Consider the following 12,390-nt stretch of genomic DNA (forward strand, 5'->3'; position numbering starts at 1 on the left):
TTTTCCTTACATACATAATCAGATGACTGTGAGGACAGAAATTCCCTTTGTACTTCTCAAATTTTGGGAATCTGAACTTGGCCGGAACTCTGACATTCGGAACCAAGCATAAATCATTCACTTCTTTTCCAAATAGATATTTTCCTCTAAGGGCCTTGATCTCTTTTTGCATTTCCAGGAATTGGTCTTCAAATTCTTCCAATCTACCCATACCTTCAGAAGGAGTGCCATGGAAAATCTGTTTGTTGTGAAGAGGAGCAGTGTTTACAACAGGAGTAGTAGTCATAATAGCTTGAGGAATTGTTGTCTGTGGAATAGGAATCTGTTTTCCAACCAATTGGAGATCCATCTCTATCCCATATGGTCTAGTGGTCGTAGGATTCGTCACAGGAATTATAGGAATTGCAGGAATCGGAGCAGTTTCTATCTCGGAGATCACAGTAGTTTGAGCTTGGGTTAGTGGCTGATTCTGAGCAGCCACCAAGTCTTTAACCATAGAAGTTAATCTGTCAATACCGGAGCGTAAGACAGCAACTTCCTCTTGCCACTCTTGATCATCAACAATACCGTCTTCCATTCTTTGAAGATTGGCGCGAGTATTATACAGGTGCGTCAGCTTGACTCTGAGGAGAGAGGGAGGAATGAATAAGAATCTGACTCAGATGTGAATTTGAATGTGAATGTGATATGATGCATGCAATGCAAAATACTCTTTTTGTTTTATTTTTCAAAATATATCACAATATCTTTCAAGGATTTATTTAAGAGTTTTGTAAATGTAAACACTATATAGTAACTTGAAAAACAAATTTCATTCATTAATTAATAAACGGACAAGGCAACATTGGTACATGTAAGGGTCATCGTGGTACCACTTCTTTTGATAGCATACAAAGGGGCAAGGGACAACATGGTCATAAATTACTTTCAAGAGTTACAAGGTAGAAAGAAACAAAGAAAGCTAGTAAAATCCAAGAGTGATCATTAAAGCTTAGTGAGAAGTATCCATATCATCTGGAGTCTTCTTCTTCAGCTTGACCTTTTCTAGCTTCTCAACAATACTCTTCCACGCAGCTTCTTTTGGAGAGAGAGCTTCTTCCTTTTGTTTCCTTTTCTTCTCTCTTTCATGTTTGGCAATAGTAACATCCTTATCTATGAGCCAAGTGTCTTGAAGGAACAGTTGATCATTCTTTTCTTTCAACTCTTCTTCATAGGATTCTTCCAACATTCCTATTTCAGCATCAGAATACTCAAACTTCTTCTTCCAATGGTCTCTTGATTTCTTCATCTTTGTTAGAGCTTCTTGGAGGCTATCAATTGTTGAAGGAACTACAATGGGTGGAACATACTCCTCAATTGGGGGTGCAGATGTTCCAGGGAGAATAGGCATTCTCATTTTAGCAGCTCTGGTAGTGACCCAACTATCAAAGGGCTCAAGAGAGAGATCCCCTTTGGTCTTCCAATCTCTGATTTCTCTTCTATGGCTTGGATGCCAAGCATTAGAAATCCTTTCTCTAAATTCCTTGTTCTCAACTCTTTCTTCTAGAAAGAATCCTTATAATAAATTACTCCTTGGTCTTTTGTCCATAGGAAATCCAAATTGATGAAGAGCTAACACGGGGCTATAGTTGATTGCTCCTTTTGTACCAATGAGGGGTACATTAGGGAAATCACCACAACAGTCTAAGGTCTTCATTCTACAAAAGTGATTGTTTGTCCAAACAATCTCAGTGTTGGTAAGAGTCATGATCTTGTGTGACCATTTCAATCCTTCTTTCTTGCTCAGGAATTCAAAGGTGTCAGGAAGACGAGATATGTACCACTTGTATAGCAAAGGAGTACAACAGGTAACCATTCCCTTTCCACAGGAATTTCTGAGATGAATAGAATAGTAAGTGTCCCCAAGTAAGGTAGGGACATGATTCTTCTTCATAAAGATCTTGATGGCATTCATATCAACAAAGTTGTTAATGTTAGGGAACAAGAACAATCCATACACCAACAAGGCAAAAACAGTTTCAAAGTCTTCTTCCTTTCTTTCTTGTGACAAGGTGAGAGCTTTCTCAATTAAGAACTCAACGGGTAACACAAGTAATCCTCCTTTAGTAACCATGTTCTTTTCAATTTCTCCCTTTCTCAAATGAGTAGATTTTGCAATCTCATAAGGCTTGAGATCTTGTTCTAAACCAGTGAAAGGAATTCTCCCAATAATAGGTAACCCAATAATGCTTGAATACTCTTCCAAGGTAGGCAATAGTTGATAATCAGGGAAGATGAAGCAATGATACAATGAATCATAGAATTGAATCAAAGTGGAGAGGATTCCTTCTTCCATATTGGTTCTGAGGAGATAAAACAGTCTTCCATACTTGCTACAAAACTTATCTTGATCAACAATAAAAGATCCTAGTTTTCTTAATTCTTCCAACTCTAAACTCTTGAAAGTATATTTCTTGATTTTTCTTCTTTCAGGTTCCATCCCTATAATGTTTACAAAACAAAAAGTTTCTTCTAATTCCTTGAAAGATATTATGTTTTTAGATGCATGGATGAATGAATGCAAACATAGCAAAAACATGGGCTTGAGGGTTCAAAGTCACGAGCATGGAGCCAAAGGTCTACCCATCCCAAAGGTGTGTACTATGGTTATTTTGTACCTGTAGATCAAGGTTCTAGGGTCCCAGCTTCTACAGCCTAGTTGAATGCAACGATGTATTCCCAACTACATGATCAACAAAGTTACTTCCAAAGAGGCCTCCACTGAGCGATGGATCTCAAATTGACTTCTTTGGGACTACTCCCTCGAGATCAAAAGGACTATACCAGTCTCCTATAATAAGTGTACACTCTAAATCCGGGTTAGGATTTGTCTCACCGCAAGGGGCATGACTCCCTTTCCCAATACAATCCAATAAAATAACAAGTATACACATAGGAAAGATAAAAGACAAAAATAAGAAGTTAAAAAAAGGATAATAAAAGAAGATAACAACAAAAGCAAAGATTGGGTCAACCCTTCCAAAGATACACAAATAGTTTGATCAGTATCCCCAGCAGAGTCATCACTTTTCTGTAGCGGTGAATTTGGTGAGACTAGAGTCATGGGAAGACTTAGCTCATTTTTAACAGAATCGCCACCGCGCTTTATTATTTCCAAAAAGGAATGGGTGAAAGAGCGAATAAAACCCATAGAAGTTTTTAAAATCAAAATTTATAAACTTATCAGAGTTCTGGCTACGGAGGGTTTGTTATATAAGGGGAAGGTTTTAAGCACCCCTCATATCCATGGTACTCCATGGGAACCTCTTTGTTTTCATGTTATTATCTTTTTGTTTATAAGTAACCCCTTTTTTGTGAAAATCCTATGTGAAAAACTTGTTTGAAATAGAGGGTGGGGATGGGAAGAGAAGGTTTTGAAAGTGAGCTCGATAAGATATCGCATCTTAGTCCTACATACCCCTCAAGTACAATAGAGAAGTCAGAGCTTCTGTAGTTCCTCCTTTTTTTTTTAAAAAGGAAAATGGGGCCAAAGTGGCAAAAATCTTTTTGGGTGTGAGCTTTAAAATAATCACAAGTTTTTTTTAAATGAGGGTTAAGCTTTAAAATACTTATTTAGTTTAAAAGAAGATTAGGCTTTAAAATACCTAATAAGTTTAAAAGGTTAAGTTTTAAAATACTTAACAAGTTAAAAAAGGGATTAGGCTTTAAAATACCTAATATGTTTTAAAAGGTCAAGCTTTAAAATACTTAACAAATTTAAAACAAATCAAAGAAGGATCAAGCTTTAAAATACAAAATCAATGGGTTAAGAGAAGTTTCACCGGGAATAATTCATCTCTTAACACCAAGGTTTAAAAACAAGATCAATGGATCAAGAATAGTTTCACCGAGAATAATTCTATTCTTGATACCAAGGTTTCAAAACAAAGGGGTTTTTGGCTAAGCTATAACAATACTAAACCATAAACAAGTGAAAAGCTTTAAAATACTTAACACAAAAGTAAAAGAGGTTGGAAAATAATTTAAATACCTTGACAATTTAGTCAATATCATTCCTATCCTTTGGATAAAACATCAAGCTTAAACAATTAACAATAAATACCTCATGTATGTACAAGAACAAACAAGTGAGTGTTAACAAGCAAGAGATGAATGCATCTAAACCCTTGGATTCAAATCATGTATGAATGATGAATGATTAATGTGATGATTAAACATTGGGTTAGGTGAACAATAATAACAAGTACAAGTCATATTGACATAAAATCAACAAGTATATGTACAAGACAATGTTTAACATTTAAGTACAAAGCATGGATTAGAAAATTAACAATTATGTACAAGCATAAATAAACATGGATAAACAAAGATCAACACGTGGCAAATTTTTTGATTAGGGTTTTAAACCTAAGGGTTTTTCAATTTAGGGTTTTAAAAATTAGGGTTTTGAAACATACACCTAAACCTAATTAATTTTAATTGTTAAATACCAATTTCTTTAAGAGAAATTGTATAAGGGTACATGATAAAGTCAATGACATTCTAACCTATCCTTAAACAATGTTTAACAAACATCCACAAAGTTTTATAAAAGAATCAATCAAAATAAAACAATTTTTAGTTGATTTTTTTTAAACATAAAAGAACATGTTTTTGATTAATTTTTAAATGATGACAAAATAAATATTTTTGGGTTTTTTTAATCATGGTGTTAAAATACACAATTAAATAAAACACACAAAAAAGAAGGGATTAAAAAGACCTAATATACGTTTTTTTATGATTTTTCAAAGTTATAAAGAAAATGATAAAAATTAGTAGTAAAAAAAATTAGGTTTTGTCCTCGAAGGGGCTTGAACCCAGGCCCTCACGTTTGAGGTCTAAAGCCAAAGCCACTGGGCCATGCGCTGCAACTGATCATAAGGCCCACTCAATTAACCAAATATCAAACAAATGCATATGGAATGTAAAAAAAAATAAAATCAAAAGGGTCTGGGGTGAGGGGGATTCGAACTCCTGACCTAAGGGTTACAAGCGCTTTAAGGGGAGAGTGATAACCAAGTGTGGTGAACGATTTATTCGTTAGTGAATCAACTTGAATTAAAAATAAAACAAACTCAATTTTTAAAATGAAGAGATGGCGCCATGGCCATTATCTTCTTCGTTCAGCCAAGCACACAAACCTCCATGGATGAATTTCTAACTTCTTCAAATCTTCATCATTTTTGACAAAATAAGACTCTAAACTGATCAGAAAAACATCACGAAATCAACCATGCCATTTTCATAAATTTATTCACACTGTAACTCATGAATTTAACTAAAACTCGTATGAACCCTAAAAATAAAATTAAACTCTTAAATTAAACAATCAATGTTCAGGACCTTAGGGCTATCATTCCTTATGTGAAACAGAACATTTTGGTAACAAGAAACTCATAAATTGAGCTCCTTTTGAGGAAGCTCGAAATCAAGTCACATACCTCTGAAAATGGAGGTCTGGAGAGCAATGTGGTATACCTGGGAATGCCTCAAGTGTTCAAAAAGCTTCTATGAACCTTAGGGAACCTTCCGCAATGCTCAAAAGTTCTTGAAGATGCCTGCAAAACAAAACACGAATTTACCTAGAACTTGAAAAAGTTATGGTGAGTTAGCTATGAAAATGGTGTTCTAGATGCAAAACAGATGTTTGGTTAGCTTCTATGTGATGTTTAGAAGCTAACAAACATAAAAGGCCTCAAAACGCACTAGTAAAACTTGATTTCCAAACTTTGGTTCTATGAGGCTTTTTTATGAAATTTTGAATGGTGATTTCTGGTAATAGGTGTTTGGCAAGTGTTTGGATGTTACGGATAGCTTCCAAATAATAAATAGAAGCTATTTGAAAGGTTGTTTTGGTTTGAAAGTGTTTGGTTTCAGCTTTGGCTCGTTATGAGCTTAAAGAAATCTTTAATGGAGGTTAAAAGGTGATTTTTGGTTTGGAAGTGTTTGAAACGCTAAGAGAGGTATGGACAGCTTCTAATTGATGTTTAGAAGTTGTTCAAACTCTTGTTTGACACCCAGAACTCTTAGAACTCGGAATCACTATAAAAGTGAAAAGAAGCGAAAATGGAGAATTTCAAGTGACTATGGACTTGGAGAATTCTGGTGTAAGGGATGCAATGAGAAATGCCTTTTATTTATAGGCAAGATTTAGGGTTTGTGAAGCTCACATGTGATCTTGTAGCATGTTGCTTCTTTGTGAAGAAATGAGAAAGTTATGGTTCCCATGGTGAGTACAAACTTTAAGCATGCTTACAAGGACTTTGATATGATCTTAGAGGCTTGCTTGTGGGATTCAAATTGATTTTGGGACAGAAGAAACAAGTTGGGAGCTCAATGCAAGAGTTGTTGGTGATTAAAGTCACTTTACTAGAATGGAAGTGTAACCTTTATGCTTGAAATGGAATGATTCAATGGTTAATGGCTTAAGCACTTGGATCATAGCCCTAAAGAGTGTGTAATCTTCTTATTATGGCTTCTTAAACAAGTTATATGGGCTGCAAGAAAGGAATCTTTCAAATTTGAACAAGTTTGGTTCATAACTTCTTCACTTTCTTCATGTTCTTCTTCATTTTCAAGTGTTCATGGTGGCATATTGACAAAATCGTATCTCATGAATGGAGCCATGGATTTTCATGCTACTTAGCTCTTTGGAAAGCCCTTGTTACATACTTCAAATGAGTAGTTGAAAGTTTCCTCAAACTCCTTTTGGATCATTAAGAAAAATGACCATAAAGTTAAGAAAAAAATCCAAGTAAAACACTTGAAAAATTTTCCAAGTCTTAGAAAATTATCTTCTCAATTCCATATCTCTCAAAATAATCACTTTTTGAAAAAAGTTCCATTGTGATAAGTTGTTTGTTTTGCCAAGATCTACAACTTTCATGTTGGGAGATTTTTGAGTGTGTAAGCAAAATTTTCTTTGATCAAATGTCTTCAATATCCATATGATGATGATTTGGGCCCTTAAAAGTCCATGGTTGACTATTTTTCTCAAAAGTCAAAGGTTGACTTATACAGTTGACTTTTTCCAAAATGAATGATGTGAATGGACTATAATGTTGATTTGGATGCCCTTGAATCATATTTATAGTCTTGGAACCATCTCCTGATTAAAAGTCAACCCTCTAGTGGAAATTAGGTCAAAAACCCTAATTGGAGCTTCTGATGAACTTGAAGGTGATTGATCTTGTATTGACCTATCCTTGGGCCTTGATATTGAATGGAGAAATCTTTGAATCATAGAAGAATGTTGAACTTCTTTGTGGGCCTCAAAACCCCACTTTGCTCAATTTCTTCTCTTGATCAGTCTCTTGTCTTAGGACACAAGCAACAAACAACAATTTTTGTATTTTTTATTAGCAAATGATAAATGCATGATGATTATGATGAAAATGATGATCCTAATGTTTAAGATATGGTGGGATCTCAGTGGTTAAAAATTGGGGTGCAACAGTAGGCACAAGATATAATGTATTTCTGAGCTTATTTTTAAAAAAATCAAACAAAACCCTTTCTTTGCACACAATTCTCTTTTTACACAGATTTTCAAAAAGGTTCATGTGGAGTACCACAAATATGAGGGGTGCTAACACATTCCCCTTGTATAGTCAACACCCGTATCTAGGATATTTTTTTATTGTTTTTGTTTTAAAAACTTCTTTTTGCGTTTATTTCGCTCTTTTCTCATTTCCTTTGGAAACAATAAAGTACGGTGGCGACTTTCACTGAAATAATTTGTCAAGTCAATCCAATGGCTTTGAACTCAAATTTTTCAACACTGCCTTTCAAACATTACTCAATTGAAATTCACGCTACAACAGACGTAATGCGCATCGCAGTAACCACAATAATCACAAATGCAACACCCGCATCCGCATCCGCATTAATCACAAATGCAACACCCGCATCCGCAATTTCATCCGCAAATTAAAACCATGGGTGGAATGATTAACTACTTTTTTTTAATGTCACAATGCTTTCAATTCAAAAAAGTGAGATTCTTTACTTGCAAAAACTTTTTGAAAACTCATATTTTACCTATAAAAACCGCTTTATTAATTAAATAGTAAATAATTTACTTTGGAGTTAAGAATATTTTTCTTGGACTTTGCTTTAGATGGTATAAATTACAGTATACGTAGATTTAAGCAAACTCTCAAGAATAAATTGCTCTCTTAAAATGTCATTGTCAAAATATCAAAAGATCCTATTAGGACCAAGACAAATCTATTCTAATAGAGACTTATTTTTCTTCAAATCATCCTTATAATTTGGGACAAACATAGTAACCAATTAATCTGAATGACAAACTAAAAAGAAATTGATATCTAATGAAAATCTTTTTCTTGGACAATACAAACAAATACTTCTTTTATTATTGTCATGGATACATTAATTTATACAACCAAAGTTTAAAAAATTGATATCACACTTTGTTAAAAACTATATTGAATCTCACCTTGAGATTAAAAAAAAAAAAAAAACATAAAAGAAAGTATCATGATCATCTACATGAACCAAAGTTTTGAGATTCTATTGATTATGGTAATTTCTTGGCAGCTCTAGCAGCTGCTGCTGCTCTATATTTAGCAGCATATCTATGAAACAAAGCAAGTCCATTACTAGTAACCTCAGCAACATTCTGTGCCTTAACCTTAATAGTAGCAGTCCTCTTACTCATCCTATGACCAGGAAACGATTGAACACAATAGCTAGCATCTGTTAAAGCAGTACTCACCCATGTCTCGACGTTACTTATATGCCACAACATTTTATCATCAATAATCATACCTTTGTTCACCCTACGAAGCTCTTTAATCGCTTGGCTAAGTTGATCAACACTATCGCTGATTTGTTTCTCGCAATCTTGCATGGTTAAGTACACGTAACCAGGTTGGCTACCGTTGTTGATTTCTTCGATTTCTTTAACAATTTTTAACAAGTAGCCTCTTGTTTGAAGTGCTTTGACTAGGCTTACTGAAAGGGCTATGTGGGCTAAGTGGTCAGGTCCGTTTATGGATGAATATTTGGCGAATGAGGCTAACGAACGGATGCATAGATCTGGATACCGGGTTCCTTGGCACGAGGACTCTATGTACTCCATTGTTTTTGTTCGGGTTTGGGTTTGGGTTTGAGTTTGAGTTTGGGTTTTATTTTGAATAGTTTGAGAGTTATGATGGGCTAATGATGGTTCTTTTCGTGCAAGACATGAGAATATTGAGAGGAAAATGACCATGATTGTTAGGTTTAGCTGTGCCATCTTTTTCTTTGATGATATGTGAAGCTTGAGAGCAAAAGATAAATTATATTTTGACAAACAAATGAGAGAGTTTTCAAAGCTTATAATTGGTTGAATATGAAATGACATGGGTAATGGTTCTTATATAGAAAGCACAACTAGGGTTGCAATAAAGAACACTAAGATTACTTGATTAAGATGGTCGGTGAAAAGAATAGTATAATTCTCATTAGAATTAACGATAAAGATGGATTAGCTATTAATTATTATAGCTAAATGAAGATGATAATTAATTAATTAATATCTACATCATCTATTGTTCAATAAACATTACACATGATTTTAATTAGTGCCACATGCAATAATCAATGAAGGTTTTGACCAAATACCATTATCTGTCTAAGCGTATTGAGGAAAAAAAGGGACTATCATTGCATGCATGATGCATATGAGGGAGACACGCATAGTAGTATGCAGGGGAAAGGTTTTAATAAGTGATTATTGATGATTTTGTTTGCTCATTCATGGTGCAACAAGGAACTTATGCGGCGTTACTAACGGGCCTTTGTCCACCGGAAAAGTATAAGTTAATATAAAACACATGCACTAATTAACTTGATACAACTGGTTGGCAAATCAGGATAGCTCCAAAATTAAAATGTGTCTTGAAAGGGTTCATAATGGTTGCAAGTGGGGCAAATGTGTTAATAAAGCAACTCTTTTAAGAAGGGTTGCATGAGTTTGACATATAATCTTCACATGTTTTAATTAAGAAATAAACTCGACAAACAATTTCAAGTATTTTTTCAGGGAAAACTAATATTATCCAAACAAGCAGACAATTGACACAAAATGTATCAAAACTACAGTAAAGAAATCAAACAAATACAAATAGAAGAAGAAAAAACTAAAAAGTAAAAAAAAAAACCACAAATTAAAGTCATTTCAAGAAAAACTGTCCTTTAAGAGCTACACCCTATAGAAGGATTAATAGCTAGATCTCAAGTCACCTGAACCAACAACATCGGATCATAGACCATCTAAAAAAGAGTAAGGTATCACAATCACTCTAAACTTGATCGAAATCTCAATCCACTGTTGATTAGTTTAAATGATAGGGTTCTGATGTCATTATGTAAAAGGTGCAAGAGTTCCCTAATGATCTATGCAGAAATTATTTACAAGACAAAAATACTTTTCTCCTCCACTTATTTCACATTGTCGAATAATTAGAAAACACAATCTCATTTCAAGTCTTTCAAATGGTCCAAACCGGTATGGACCATTTGATAGACTCGAAATGAGACAGTTTTTTCTAATTCTTCGACAAATGGGATGGTACCATAGCATGTCGGATCATAGAAAAACACCCTAAACTTCGACCTACTACCTAAAAAAATAAAACTCTCGAAGATAAGATTAAGATTTCTAGGAAGAACTATTTGCACCCCTACAAAACTGAAAATCGAATATCCTGACACTGTGAAGTTAGGTTTATTGTTTTAATTATTATAGATAGATTGATTAATTATGTAATTGTATAAGTTATTTGTAAATTTTTAGTTCGGTGCTAGAAATATATAATATCAACTTCCACAGGCGGGACTGCTTCCATACCATACACCAAAGAGAAAGGGGTTGCCCTTATTGAGGTGCATCCTGAAGTACGGTAACCATGCAAAGCGAATGACAACATCTCATGCCAATACTTGTATGTAACCACCATCTTTTGCACAATCGTCTTGATATTCTTGTTGGATGCCTCAATTGCGCCGTTTTTCTTTGGCATGTAAGGAGAAGAATTGTGATATTTAATCTTGAAGCTCTCACATAGCTCCTTCATCATCTTGTTATTGATATTACATCCATAGTCAGTAATGATCTTTTCTCAAATCCCATATTGACAGATTATTTCTTTCTTAATAAAATGGGCAACCATCTGCTTAGTGACATTTGCATACAACGCAACTTCTACCTAATTGGTAAAATAATCGATGGCAAACATGATGAAACAATGTCCATTGGAAGCAGTCGGTTCAATACGCCCAATCATATCAATGCCCCACATGGAAAATGGTCAAGGAGAAGTCAAGACGTTTAGAGGAACTGGAGGCACAGGCACTTTGTGTACGTAAATCTTGCACTTATAAAAAAAATTTGGCATGATTATAGAAATCAGTCTTCATGGTGGACCAATAATAACCCGCTCTCAAGATTTTCTTGGCCATCGTATGCCCACTAGAATATAACCCGAAGGAACCTTCGTGTACTTCTTCTATGATCTTTGCTGCTTTGTGTCTATCCACGCATCTGAGCAATACAGAATCATAGTTTCTCTTGTACAACACGCCACCATTGAGGAAGAACTTGGCTGACAACTTCCTTAGAGTATTTTGTCTATAATGGACGCATCACTAGTACAAAAAGGTTAATTTACACCCATTTTTTATTAAATTTACACCCGTTTTTTTATAATAAAAATCGGGTGTATATTCAACGAGTGAGAAATGTCTAACGAATTTACACCCGTTTAAAATCGGGTGTAAATACATGCTATATTAGTCCCTTTTTAAATAAAAATCAGGTGTAAATACGTTCTAAGTTATGCCCTATATTAATAAAAATCGGGTGTAAATATGTTCTTAATTACACCCTATTTTAATAAAAATCGGGTGTAAATACGTTCTTAGTTACACCCTAGTTTAATAAAAATCGAGTGTAAATAAATTCTTAGTTACACCCTATTTTAATAAAAATAAGGTATAAATACGTTCTTAATTACACTCTATTTTAATAAAAATCGGGTGTAAATATGTTTTTAGTTACACCCTATTTTAATAAAAATCGAGTGTAAATACGTTCTTAGTTACACCCTTTTTAAATATAATTTAAACTCTTTATGAATGAACAAATTATATTATATTTAATTTCATTTACACCCTATTTCATATCTATTTCATATGTTACATTACACCCTAGTAGCAGATTTCTTTTCTTCATATTTCTACAATCATGCTAACAAGTTATTTACGAAGCAATTAACTACTTGATTGATTTTAAGAAAGCATCTAATTTGGCATGGATAAAGATGCTCCAACAATTGTCAA

At 34.1% G+C, this 12,390-nt stretch overlaps 2 protein-coding genes across 2 annotated transcripts; both read right to left on the bottom strand.

Annotated features, from left to right (window-relative positions):
* Nucleotides 1-1,555: 1,555 nt before the first annotated feature.
* LOC131635406 (uncharacterized) lies at nt 1,556-2,479 on the bottom strand. Its single transcript, XM_058906026.1, has one exon. The coding sequence runs from the start codon at nt 2,477-2,479 to the stop codon at nt 1,556-1,558; it is 924 nt and encodes a 307-aa protein (XP_058762009.1).
* Nucleotides 2,480-8,455: 5,976 nt separating this feature from the next.
* On the bottom strand, nt 8,456-9,407 carry LOC131635404 (pectinesterase inhibitor 9-like). Its single transcript, XM_058906024.1, has one exon. The coding sequence runs from the start codon at nt 9,302-9,304 to the stop codon at nt 8,585-8,587; it is 720 nt and encodes a 239-aa protein (XP_058762007.1). The 5' UTR covers nt 9,305-9,407; the 3' UTR covers nt 8,456-8,584.
* Nucleotides 9,408-12,390: the final 2,983 nt, after the last annotated feature.

This window comes from Vicia villosa, unplaced genomic scaffold (genome assembly GCF_029867415.1).
Source record: "Vicia villosa cultivar HV-30 ecotype Madison, WI unplaced genomic scaffold, Vvil1.0 ctg.001479F_1_1, whole genome shotgun sequence".
Taxonomy (NCBI): Eukaryota; Viridiplantae; Streptophyta; class Magnoliopsida; order Fabales; family Fabaceae; genus Vicia; species Vicia villosa.

Coding starts and splice junctions, on each gene's coding strand:
- LOC131635406 (XM_058906026.1), bottom strand. CDS start 2,479: ATGGAACCTGAAAGAAGAAAAATCAAGAAATATACTTTCAAGAGTTTA.
- LOC131635404 (XM_058906024.1), bottom strand. CDS start 9,304: ATGGCACAGCTAAACCTAACAATCATGGTCATTTTCCTCTCAATATTC.